Here is a 13460-nt window from a genome sequence, read left to right as displayed (position 1 = left end):
GCACACACATCTTCTCATGAGATAAGAGCCGGCGCCCTCTTGGGACGAGTGAAGGCAGCTGGACGTATTAGGGGCAGGACCCAGCTGGGGGCCCTTCCAGCAGCCGCTCCCGGTTCCCTCCCAAATGCACTTAGCACGTGTCTCTACCCACTCAACACGAAGTCATTTCTCTTCTTTTCTGATTCATATTCAGACTCTCACTTCTTTTTCAGAACTGGTTGGATCCTGCTAAGGAAATTAAAAAACAGATTCGAAGTAAGTTCCTTTGGATTATTTTGTGTAGAAATGGGAGGAAGATTTTCAAACCATGGGCTTATCTGAATTAGTACCTCATACCCACGTGGCTGGTGTGGATACAGTATTTTGAAAGACAGATTAAGATCTCAAGTTTTATATTTGGCAGATTTCTCTGGCTCAGATACCCATCACCCGTTATGAATTATTACAACCTGGGGAGAAAATGACATGACTTTTGACCTAGTCCCTTGCCTGTACACAGATGTGAGATATGATTTATCAGTTGGTGCCCCTGTTGACAATCATTTTAAAGTCCCAAACTTAGTTATTAATGTTATATTATCCCTAACCAAAGTGTGAAAGGCAAGCAATCAAGCTAGAAGTAACAGTCATTTAATAACAAGTCAGACTGTATTTTATTATCTGATGATAGCTTCTTTCCTTAGCCCCTAATGGCAAATTAAGAAATGCACATTTCACATTTCCTAATGGACAGAACAACTACAGGAGCAACACAGAAAGTTTAAAACAGGTAACTAATAAGTATTAGACAGGGTGCTAAATCTTAGTAGTAATTAAATGCTAATTAACATGAGACATTTTTTCACCTATTCAGTGAAAATTGCACTTGTAGCATAGGGAGTTGGGAATGAAGAATTTTTTTTATTTTTAACGCTTTTCTATAGCTGTTGCTTTTTGCTATGGATAAATGGTAAAAGATAGATATACTTTATGGTTTCAAATAACTAGTTACTTTTTTCAAGCAGTTCATTTTTTATCAATAAAACCTAGTTTAATTTTCCAGAGCAGAAATATTAAAATTTTAATAATTCCCTGCACTGGCAATTTTGTACTCAGTTGGGAGAAATATAACCCTTTAAGAAGACACTTTTTGTCAGTATTTATTAGAATTTAGAAGGTACTTATTCTTTGACCCCTAATTTTACTTGTAGAAGTGTTATCAGTGTATGTGTTAGACAGGAGTATGTGCATATGTGTACATGTAGGAAAGTTCATTATAATACCATTGGTATAGCAGAAAACTGTTTCAACTTAAATATCCATGTATAAGGAAATGATTAAATCGATCATGAAATAGCCATATCTTGAAATACTAGGTAGCTATTAAATAGAATGAGATAGAATAAATATAGTTTTAGCTCTCATTAGTGAGACCTTAAAGAAATAAATCATATTTGTTTAAACAGAATTATGTGTAGGGACTTCTCTGGCAGTCCAGTAGCTAAGACTCCACACTTCCGCTGCAGGGGGTGAGGGTTCAGAGAACTAAGATCCCCACGTGTGGTGCGGTCCAGTGCAGCAAAACAGAGTTATGCATGTATATAGGTATGTGGATTATTGGGAAGAGCATGAGTGTTATTAACAGTAAATGCCCCCCAGAAATGCCCTGCAGGGTAAGGGGTTGAGAACAACTAATTTTTTCTTTAATCCTTTTCTGTAGCTGTTGCTTTTTACTATGGATAAATGGTAAAAGGTAGATATACTTTATAATTTCAAATAACTAGTTAATTTTTTCAAGCAGTTTATCTTTTGTCCATAAATCTAGTTTAATTTTCCAGAGCAATTGATTCTATTTGGAGACTAAATTTAAGACCAGTTTATTAATAAGAGCATCATTCCCATCAAAGTTTTCAACAGTTTACTATTAAAAGAGAACAGATCTTTCTAGTGCCTTTGAATGTGCTGAGACCTCCAAATACCCTACGTGCAAATAAAAAGTAATTAGTAGTAAGCAGTTTGAAGTGGTTTAATGCTAGGTAATATCTCAAAATAGTGAATTTTTCCTTAGATATTAGAGAGCCTGATGAATTATTTGTACAATGAAAACATCTTCACCATATTTTTGAGAGGAATTTAGTGTCATCACTAACAAGATACTTGATAATGAAGTAGTTTGATAGAAGTAAGTTGGGATTGAAACCAGGGAAAGCTATAGATGTGATAAATAGGTGAAAACACACCTTTATCCAGAGAGGTCCAGTAAAAACTTTAAGATGATGGATATGTTCTGAGAACCGTTTTATGGAGTTATTAAAAGCAGATGTGCTGAAATATGTCTTAGCATTTTGTGTGCTTTATTTAAGTTCTTTGTAGTCACCTAATTAATAAACTACTATTTCATACTTGGGTGATTTATAGTCACAAAACACTTTGAAAATGTATTAAATGTTCAAGGATAAATCATAGTACTGTTGCAGGAAAGAATGTATGTATCAACAGGTAGTTTTTTTGCTGTTAATGGAATTCTTTTTTTTTCTTTCTCTCTTTATTTCCCATGTATCCCTTCTCCTACCTTTCTTTCTAAGAGACAAGCTAAAGGGACAATCAGACATGAGATTTAAAGGAAATTTTCCTCATGTAGATTAGACAGTGTTTGTGACAGCAACATAAAATCAAGAGATAATCGTGCAAAGGAGGCACAGAAAATTGGGAATTTTTGGAAATGGAATTTGGTGTTTTTGTCTATATTTCTCATTGTTTCCTGTGTACTAAATACCTTCTTTCCACCAAAGTTACATTCTGTTAGTATCAAGGCAGAAAAGTATTATCAGACCTCATGTAATTATTGTACAATCACCTTCTCTTCTAAACACACATAATAAAAGGATATTTCCATTATTTTTATGTTGTAGGTCCACAGTAGTTCTCTAGCATGAGATTTTCAAGACAATGGCAATGTAGCTGATAGAGATTTTAAATCACAAATTTATGAGAAATAGAAAATTCTGAGCCTGTAGACTTTATTCTTATAAAAAAAGTCTTATTCCAGTCATCTTTTACGCCTAACAGATCTAAAATTTCTGAATCTACTATCTTAGGGTATAGTGTATTTACAATATAGTGATTTCATGATATAGAATATATGATAATCATTTATGCTATAAATGTAGTATATTTAGACATTTTAAGATTTGGCAGGCATAGAAGACTAAAGTTAGAATTTTTGCATAATAATGAATTCTCTTTAGTTTCACAGTTTTCTAATTATCATAAATTTGTAATTTAAAAGCCTATATCAGTGTTATAGAGTGTCATTTTTATGCACTGAGACTCTTCCAATTCCGAAATCTCTAACCAGAGTCATCATTTGAGCAGATTCAGCCTTACAGGCCTATTTATGGCATAACCATAGCTTCTCAGTGATTTGTTCCTACCAAACTGTCTATGGGGATATGTATTTCAGTTTAAATCTGCCTTGCATATTAATTTCAAATTTTATGCCTCATTTCACTGAATTTTTTTCCCTTGATTATGATATAGATTATATTTTCTTTAAGCTTTTCCACTTTTCAAAATAATGTCCTATGAGACCTCATTGTCATTTGAGTTATAATCTTTAGTTCAGTTCAGTTGCTCAGTCATGTCTGACTCTTTGAGAACCCACAGGCTGCAGCATGCCAGGCTTCCCTGTCCATCACCAACTCCCAGAGCTTGCTCAAACTCATGTCCATTGAGCCAGTGATGCTATCTAACCATCTCTTCCTTTGCCACCCCCTTCTCCTCCTGCTCTCAATCTTCCCAGCATCAGGGTCTTTTCCATGAGTCAGCTCTTTGCATAAGGTGGCCAGAGTATTGGAGCTTCAACTTCAGCATCAGTCCTTCTAGTGAATGTTCAGGATTGATTTCCTTTAGAATGGACTGGTTTGATCTCCTTGTGGAAATCAGAGCTGTGGAGTGGAGTAGAGTGGAGCCTAGGGATTGGCATTTTTACCAAGCCCCTCAGATGCTTCTCAGGCCCACAGTCCTTTGAAACTCACTTTCCTGTAATGAGGATTTTTGCATTGAAATATCTTTCTTCTATTTTTATTACCTCTTAGTTTCCAGCTTAGAGTGTTTACCCTGAATTTATTATGAGTTTGTTTAATTGCATTGCTAAACGATTCATTGGATTCACTTTGAAGTGGATGAAAATTATAAAAGAGCAGTAAATCCATTTCCCATAACTAATCCATTAGCTTTCATTCCAGTTGCTTGGGGGCGAGCCAGCTCCCATTATGAACTTCACCATTGGCAAGTGTTCTGTTTTAGCAGGAAGTGAATAGGAATCAATAGGAGAGTAAAATCAAACCAGATTATTTTTAGAATAACAGGAAGACTTTTTCGAGAAAAGGGGGAAAAATAATCACTAAGAATACATTTGATTGACAGATATGTTATGACTTGTAACTCTTAGAGCCGGTGTTTTGGGAATATTTTCTGGGTGGTTTAGAAATGACATGAAACACCCAGTAATACCTGGTCTTATAACTAAGTCCTTTATAAGTCAACTTAAGAGGGATCCCTGCCAGGTGGAAGTCTAAATGTAATATGAGTAATAATGTCAAGAACAAACCATTAATAAATGGACCATGCCATTGATGACAGAAACAGAGGTAACCTATGCAGCCTGTGCTACTCAAGCAAGAGAATAGTGCAAAGGATAGAGCTGGTGCATACTTATCATGCTGTCACTGTTGTTTTTTGTTTGTTTTTTTTTTTTCATTTATTTTTATTAGTTGGAGGCTAATTACTTTACAATATTGTAGTGTTTTTGCCATACATTGACATGAATCAGCCATGGATTTACATGTGTTCCCCATCCCAATCCCCCCTCCCGCCTCCCTCTCCATCCCATCCCTCTGGGTCTTCCCAGTGCACCAGCCCTGAGCACTTGTCTCATGCGTCCAACCTGGGCTGGTGATCTGTTTCACCCTTGATAGTATACTTGTTTCAATGCTATTCTGTCAGACATGCTGTCACTTTTCTTGTGAATATTTGGGAAGAACTCTGGGAGAGAATGGAGCTTCCAGGAGTCATGGAATGAGGAGGCAAGGTGGGGTGTGTTAGAAGTCTAGGAAAGAGCTTCCCTGGTGGTTCAGTGGTAAAGAATCTGCCTGCCAATGCAGGAGCCAGGCTTCAATCCCTGGCCCGGGAAAATCCCACGTGCCGAGGAACAGCTAAGCCCCTGTGCCACGCCTACTGAGCCCGTGCACCCCAACTAGAGAGTAGCGCTCACTCGATAAACTGGAGAAGGCCCACGTGCAGCAACAAAGACCCAGAGCAGTCATAAGTAAAATAAAGAAAGAAAGTCTCGGAAAGTGTTTGAAGCATAAGGGTGGGACTGCAAGGACACGAATCACAGAGCAAAAGGAAGAGTGTGGCTCAGAGGAAAGGCCTCCAGCACCAAAGCCGGGAGACCCAGAGGCTCTTCTCTGCAGCCATTCAGAGCCAGCAGACCCTCGCGGTGTGCTCACTGGGTGGAGAGAGCAAAGGAAAACAGTTCCCAGCCCAGGAGCACCCAGGCCTCAATAATGTACCACGTTAAAAGGTCAGACGGAAAGAGCAAGATGAAAATACGTGACAGGCTGACCAGAGAGAGAGTAAGTGTAGAGAAGAAGAAAAAATGGTTTGTTTTTTTTTTCCCACATTTAAGGTAATAAAGCCAGTTAAGTGTATATAAGTAGTGAAAGTATTAAGTCGCTCAGTCATGTCCGACTCTCTAAGACCCCTTGGACTGTGACCCACCAGGCTCCTCTGTCCATGAAATTCTCCAGGCAAGAATCCTGGAGTGGGTTGCCATGCCTTTCTCCAGGGAATCTTCCTGACCCAGGGATCGAACCTGGGTCTCCCGCATCACAGGTGGATTCTTTCCCTTCTGAGCCAGAGAGGATGAATCAAAGGCAGAGCTCAGGGAGGCTCGTGATGTCTCACATATGTGTGTAGACTGGCCCGAGAACAGGTGCCAGTGAGCTGAGGTCTGGTTGACCCGCTTCCCTACTGGAGAGGCCAGAAGAGATGCCAGAGGAAGAGGAATGGCAGCCTGCAGTGAGCACCCATCCTGATCAGGGGATGATGAGGAGGGGTGGGTTTGGGGATGCACAGAAAATACCCCCCATGTCTCTTTAATCAGAAACTTCCCCGAGTAAGAAGAGAACTTTCCGAATGACCCATAGAGCAGATCATCCCTTAATATGACAGCAGACCTTTCCTGTAAAATAAAAATATTTTGAACAGTCCCTTGACACGTGTTATTAGGGGATCTGATCTGTACAAATGAAGCAGACAAGACAAGGGTAACGGGTTTATCTCTGCAGTGTTGGGATGTGAGCTCCCCAGAGCTTCAGAGGATGGAGCCAGTCAGCTCCAGACTTGTCTGTTGAGGCCTTTCCGCACCGTTTACTATTTTCCCCTCTTCTCAAAGCCTGCCTTCACCCCTGAGAAAGGGAGCAAGTTTAGTCAATTTCCTTGCTGGTTAGAAGCTCTAGTAAAGGATTTGATGGGAGAAAAGATTAGAGACTGAATGAAGTTGCCGCGTTACCTGCGGATTTCACTGAACAGAAAAGTCACCATTTTCCAGGGATTATTCAGAATTGCCAGTGAGGTCGTGCCTAGAGTTAGGACAGCTCTAGCTATCAGTTAGTATAATAAGTACAAACGGATTGTCTGCAATTTTGTTATAAATTTTTTCTCTTCTCTCTAGGTGGTGCTTGGCACTTTTCGTTTAATGTGAAATTTTACCCACCAGACCCTGCCCAGCTCTCTGAGGATATCACCAGGTATTTGAAAGTTGGCTGTGAAAAAGGCAGTCATGTTGGGGGCTGTGCTTCTCTTAACTTCCAGGGAAAGGAGCAGGCTTACACCTGGTGAACCTCTTAGTCCTCAGCACCCAAAGGGCAAACAGAAGACAGCTGAATGGAAGCAAACATCTGATAAGAAGATTTGCCCAATCATATCTGTTCACAGTTGAATCTTTGGTGTTAAGCTGATACTTCCCACTGCCTGACCCTGGTGGGGAAACACACGGATGCTGTCATCCTCCCACTGCAGTCAAATTGGATGGGATTCAGCCTGAAATAATATGGCAACTCCTGGTGCTCCTGCTTTAAAACTTGGAAATGTGTCTTCAGATGCGTATGCCTTTGTATATAACCAGTCTGATACGTTGGTGGCTGTTTTGTGTATTTGTGTATGCATACACACAGACTTGCACACACACCCAAATACACATAAACACATGCACATTTAAGAGTTTACCTTCCATGCCTTCAGAATATGAGGAAAGTGATTAATTTGTTTTGGGGAAAGAACGTTTAGAAAGGAATATCGGTCTGGCCCAGTGGCTGAGCTTTGAGTGAAAGGAAGAATCTTTTTATGAAGTGGTCTTGGGTTTGCTGCATGTCTTTTTAGGCCTCTTTGAGTGCTTTCTGCTTTGGAATCCCAGGTTTTCTCACTGTGTTTTGTAGTAAGTTTATAAGCAGTCAGAGTGATACTGCACAGTGTGGCTGTACATCCTTCTTGGCAAGCTTTTCAGGAAAGAGAAATTACCCAAAAAGTTTCAGTCACTTGCTATGATGAAAAATAATTCCATGTCAGAGAAGAAGAAAAACTAGTTCCAGAAGATTTCTTTTATATTTACATTAAATCAAAGAACAATTTTTAATTTCTTATTTATATATACATTCTAGTAATGTTGAGGGACCATTTAATTGTGGCTAATTTGTGGTTAGACAGCCTGGGTATACTCGGAAACAGAATCTAGTGCATGATTCCTTTCTATTTATGTCATGTTTCTTGTTGTTCAGTCGCTAAGACCTGTTCAACTCTTTGTGACCCCACGGATGGCAGCACGCCAGGCTCCTCTGTCCTCTACTTTCTCCTGGAGTTTGCTTAAATTCATGTCCATTGAGTCAGTGCTGCTGTCTAACCAAATAGAACCTGTGAAATTTGTAGAAATTTTTGTGTCTAGATTACACAGCATTTATATCATCAGCTTTTAAAGCCATATTGAGAGGGGGCCTTAAGACTTAATCATAGCCCTCAGCTTCAGCAGATTAGCAGTTTGTTTCTTATGTGAAAAGTGCAAGGTATATTTTATTATTTATACTCATATGCTGGACTGTGAAGAGTATCATTAAAATTCATCAGTGTTCCCATTTACCATGGAGTCTTCTGCAATTAGTATTATATCCATAACTCTTAGAAGCAAAATTACAGGAGATAAAAGTCAACTATTATTGGAGATATTTAATATTGGCAAAATTATACCAAAGGTGTTCTGGATTCCCCCAGTTTAAAATTGTTTACTTTTAGTGATGAGATTTTAAGTGCAAATTCTTCAAAGTTAGTCTTCATAACAGTTTAATAAGTTATCAACATTTTAAAAAATGAGACTTTTAACACAGGAGAAGGCATCCACTATAAAGAGACCCTCATTTCAGGATGCAGGAGGTGGCAAGCTGTGTTTGTGATGGCACAGCCACTGTTTGTCTTGGTCCTATGGCAGGACCTTTCATCTAGATAGCAAAATGAGCCTTCCTTTAGGCGTTGGGGCCTCATCATTATATTTAAGAGCACTGTTTTAATATTAGAATTGCCTTCCCCCTGCCCAGAGAGCTTGACCTTCAACATCACCTTAGTGTTAGAGGAACAGTCCGTAGGTTTCCTTTACATGCATCATGAATGCATCTGTGTTTGATGACAAACATGGAGTTGCCTCGAGATGCCCTTAAATATTACATTTTGTGGCCAAGTGTATTGTGGTATGGAGATCCAAATAGAGATGCTGGACAGTGTATCCCAGTGGGTCGTTCTGCGGGGAGAGGTTGCTTGCTGCCCACCGGGGCTGTGTCTCCTAACTGACCTTCCACCCGCCCTCTGGCCCCGGAAGGTACTACCTCTGCTTGCAGCTGCGCGACGACATCGTGTCCGGCAGGCTGCCCTGCTCCTTCGTCACGCTGGCCCTGCTGGGCTCCTACACCGTCCAGTCGGAGCTGGGCGACTACGACCCGGACGAGTGTGGCAGCGACTACATCAGCGAGTTCCGCTTCGCCCCAAACCACACGAAAGAACTGGAAGACAAGGTCATCGAGCTGCACAAGAGCCACAGGTGAGCGCCAGGGGCCCCGAGAGCATCCTGCCTGAGCTGTGCTCCGGGGGTGGGCGGCCCCTGCCCCGCCTGCTTCTCCTGGGACCTCCAGGTTAATGCCTTGAGGATGGGACACAGTGGAGTGAGGTTCTGGGTCTGATACATTCTGGGTAGTTGGAGGTTCCGCTCCCACTTAGGATGTCCTTGTGCTGTTTCAGCTAAAAGTCATTTTTCTGATATTCTCCCCCCTACCCCACCTCCCTTAGAGCACAAATCAGTGTCTCTCTGGGAACTTGCACGTGAGCTAAGTGGGAAATATTACAGCCCCACCAGGTTCAAAGTCTTCCCTGGTGGCTCTGGGAGTAAAGAATCCGTCTGCAATGAGGGAGACCCAGGTTTGCTCTCTGGGTCAGGAAGATCCCCTGGAGAAGGAAATGGCAACCCACTCTAGTATTCTTGCCTAGAGAACAGAGGAGCCTGGGGGGCTACAGTCCATGGGATCACAAAGAGTTGGACATGACTGAGCAACTAACACTTTCTTTCACCAGATTTATTAAAAAAAAATGTGTTGTAATTAATACTTTTCATTTCTTATCAGAGGAATGACGCCAGCAGAAGCAGAGATGCATTTTTTGGAAAACGCCAAAAAACTCTCCATGTATGGGGTCGATTTACACCATGCCAAGGTATACACTTTAACACTCCAGACTTTCTGATTTCATGGAAGTGTGTACAAGGCCCAGTTGTCACAAATGTTGTGTGCTAAGTTGCTATGTGCACCCTTGTTCTATACGTCCACCAGGCAGTCAGTAAATTCTTGTTAAATTTTTAAAACTCTCTATAAAGTTTGGGCTTCCTTGGTGGCTCAAATGGTAAAGAATCTGCCTGCAATGTTGGAGACCTGGGTTCGATCCCTGGATTGGGAAGATTCCCCTGGAGAAGGGAATGGCAACCCATTCCAGTATTCTTGCCTGGAGAATTTCATGGACAGAGGTTATAGTCTGTAGAATCACAGAGTCGGACACGACTGAGCTACTAACACTTTTATTTTCATAAGGTTTAGATGCTGTGACAAGGAATCAGTGCTTTGAAATAGGAGGATTATTTTGGAGTTCAAGTAAAGTTAGCCAGCCAGGCTAAGTCAGCGGGTGAGTTGTTGAGGCTGTATCTTGGTTCCAGGGTCTCGGGAAGAGAGAAGTTGGGGTTGGCAGATAGGCAGGTTAAGGGTGGGGAGAAAGTACTAGCTGCTTTTACTCCCTGCCACACTTTTCCTGGAATCTTTGTATTTTTCAACAGTGTGAGAGTGAGCATTGGAATGTTAGTCTGTTATCTAACAGCTATGAATAGCAGCTCTCCTGAAATCTTGTATCATCAAAGCATAGAAGATATGGTAGGCTCTTAGAGATGGATTCTGGTCCTTCAGCAGTGTTGAAGAGATCCATGCTTGAAATTGGGGGGCAGCTGCTTTTGACTTGGATGGATACAATGACATCCTCCTAGGTGGGGACATGCCTTGACTTCTGGTGGACAGAGTGATATTGTCTCACGGTCCAGACCGCACAAGAACGTGCACGTAACAGGCTTCCAGGCGAGCGAGCGTCTTATACAGTCAAATTTGGGGCCAATAAATGAAGAGGGTTTTGGCAGGCTCTGTTCAGGCAAACATCTCAACAACTGCTGGGGACCCCTGGGAGGGAAATACATGATCTTTCTGTTGATGCTGCATTTGGGAAGCTGATGAGTTTAGAATGAGTTTGGAGAAGATAACAGTGAGGAGCAAATGAGCGCCATTCTGACTAGGTTTGTCTGTGGATCATTTGTACATCACTCAGGATGGGCAACTTCTGAGGCCCGAAAGCCCCAACACGAGCAGGATCTCTGAGACTTGCTGGGGCTTCACGGGGGGATGCTGGTACCGCAGAGCCAAGAGCCCTGACATTTGTATGTAATTACAACCACAGGAGTAACTCTGTTTACTTGCCAGTTAATTATTACAGGCTTTCACTTACTTAGCCCTCAGATCACATAGCATTTTATAGTTTTATGTCAGCTATAAGGTAGGATGAGGAATTAAAAAAGAATACAAGGACACGCACTAAGATTATCTTTCTCAGAGTTTTTCCCTGCATGGCCAAAAGATAAAGAAATAAGACAAAAATGAAGGTAGCTTAGAAATTGGAGTGAATCAAAAGCTATTTTTGATACATATGATGACTCACTCACTACCCAGGGAGAATAAATAAATGAAAGGTGAGGGCCTCTGTTTAGGAGAAGGGCAGCTCAGGATGTGTCACTGTTCCTATCGGGAAAAATGAAGCCACTTAACATGGCTGTAATGACTAAATTAAAATAGATGGCTGGTTTTTCATTCGATAATGTGATTTGAAATTAGGCCAATTAAAAAAGAAAGAATTAAGGAAGTGCCGGTGCCGCCTGTGATAGGATTTCATCTGAATGCTAAGTATAACAAACGATATGGTTATGGACTTCATTTTCTCCTGCAGCCGCCCTCCATCATTTCAAGGAGGAAATTTACTGAATTACATTAAAGCTAATTTCCGGTTATAAGTGAGATGCTTCTCTTCTGTGGATAGTATCGAAAGGCCCTGAGTTTTAGGACCTAGTTAGAAATTCTGAACTGTGACCTTGGACTCAACAGCTCTCAATGAAGAATAAATAACCTACATTCGGTGAAGGTGCCTTGTTTTGGAAAAACCTGTTTTTAATACTTTGTTTTTTTCTTTAAGAAGACTTTCTCTGCTTGTTGGTCATTTAACATCACTCTGAATAGGCTCTGTCAGAGTCATTTATTTCATACAAGATTCAGAAATGTAGATATAAATTCATATTGGACATCCTGTGGACCAGGAGATGATAAAGGATGGGGTTGGAACAGTGCTTTTATTTATTTATTTATTTTTTGGAACAGTGCTTTTAGATTGAGGAATATTAGATTTGTTTATTTTAATTGGGACAGACTGAGACTGTCCAGGTCTTTCATCAATGCTCCCTGCTAAACACACGTCCCCAAACACATGGTTATAGCTTTCGATACAGTTTGTCAAGTTACTGCCTCAATGCTATGGACTGCAGCAGAAACCTAGATACCAAAGTGAAAGTCGCTCAGTTGTGTCTGACTCTTTGCGGCCCCATGGACTATACAGTCCATGGAATTCTCCAGGCCAGAATACTGGAGTGGATAGCCTTTCCCTTCTCCAGGGGATCTTACCAACCCAGGGATAGAACCCAGGTCTCCCACATTGCAGGCGGATTTTTTACCAACTGAACCATAAGGGAAGCCCCTCGATATCAAAAGTATCCTTTTTTTAATCAACAAGAACCTATTGGATAGCACGTGGAACTCTGCTCAATGTTATGTGGCAGCCTGGATTGGGGGTGGGGTTTGGGGGAGAATAGATACATGTGTATGTATGGCTGAGTCTCCACGCATCACCTGAAACTGTCACAGCATTATTAATTGGTTATACCCCAAAACAAAAAGTTCAAAAGAAAAAAAATAATAATCCATTTTTTGGTTGCTGTGCCTTTAGTGAAATGGAAACATTCATCCAATTTTAAGCCCTGCTCATTCCTGACATTTTCTTTCTTCGTTTGCTTTTTCTTCCAACCCATTCATAGTAGCTTAACATGTGCTAGGCAGGTGCCGTGCTGAGCACATAGGTCACTGAGATAAGCAGCAGGTTCTCCCCCAGCCTGGTCGGGGGGAGGAGGCGGAGGAAGGGGAGTTTGGGGCAGCACACTTGCCCGCGGTGTGCTGGCCGCAGTGATGATATGGGGCCACAGGAGAAGTGAGTGTGTGTTGGAGGCCCCACGATTAGTTTCCCACCTTCTCATGGTTCGGAGACACTCATGAGTGATGTATAACCGATAATAATTGAAGAGGTTGTAAATGTCCAAAGGCGTGTTTCCTACACTAGTTCTTTATCACAAAGACCGTGGCTCAGGAGCACTTATTCCAGCAGCCCTGCGCATGCACACAGGTCTGCTTGAGGCCTGAGGGGTCACCTGGGTGGTCCCGAGAGTAGATCACCTGGATCTAAGCATCAACCATGCCCGCTATGTCCGGTGTCAGGTGAGAGCTCTTATAGTTACAGCCCTTGATAAATGGTGGGTGGTCTCTGGCCTCTGAATTCCCCTGAAATCTGATTACGTTGTCATATCCTGCCATCAGTTCCTTCCGCCTCTCTAGAGTGAGGTCGTGTCTAATGGAGCGATACGTTTCCAGGGAGAAATGTTTCATTTTAAGTCAATTAGATTGTATGTGTAACTTCACCATGCCCAGAGAGAGACCAGAATACTTATTTTGACTCTGGAAATGTTCCTTCTGTGCTTTGTA

General features: G+C 41.5%; 1 protein-coding gene across 6 annotated transcripts in view; it reads left to right on the top strand.

The window, feature by feature from the left end:
• EPB41L3 (erythrocyte membrane protein band 4.1 like 3) overlaps positions 1 to 13460 on the top strand; it is a 138892-nt gene that overhangs the window by 82475 nt on the left and 42957 nt on the right. For all 6 annotated transcript variants that reach the window (XM_065932547.1, XM_065932548.1, XM_065932543.1 and 3 more), the window contains 4 exons: positions 213 to 255; positions 6719 to 6794; positions 8906 to 9124; positions 9702 to 9789. In XM_065932547.1, the coding sequence (XP_065788619.1) occupies positions 213 to 255; positions 6719 to 6794; positions 8906 to 9124; positions 9702 to 9789 (426 nt within the window). The remainder of the gene's footprint in view (positions 1 to 212; positions 256 to 6718; positions 6795 to 8905; positions 9125 to 9701; positions 9790 to 13460) is intronic.

Source organism: Muntiacus reevesi, chromosome 4, assembly GCF_963930625.1.
Source record: "Muntiacus reevesi chromosome 4, mMunRee1.1, whole genome shotgun sequence".
NCBI classification, from domain to species: domain Eukaryota; kingdom Metazoa; phylum Chordata; class Mammalia; order Artiodactyla; family Cervidae; genus Muntiacus; species Muntiacus reevesi.
The sequence above is the reverse complement of the archived record's forward strand: the minus strand, read 5'-3'. Positions and strand labels throughout refer to the sequence as shown.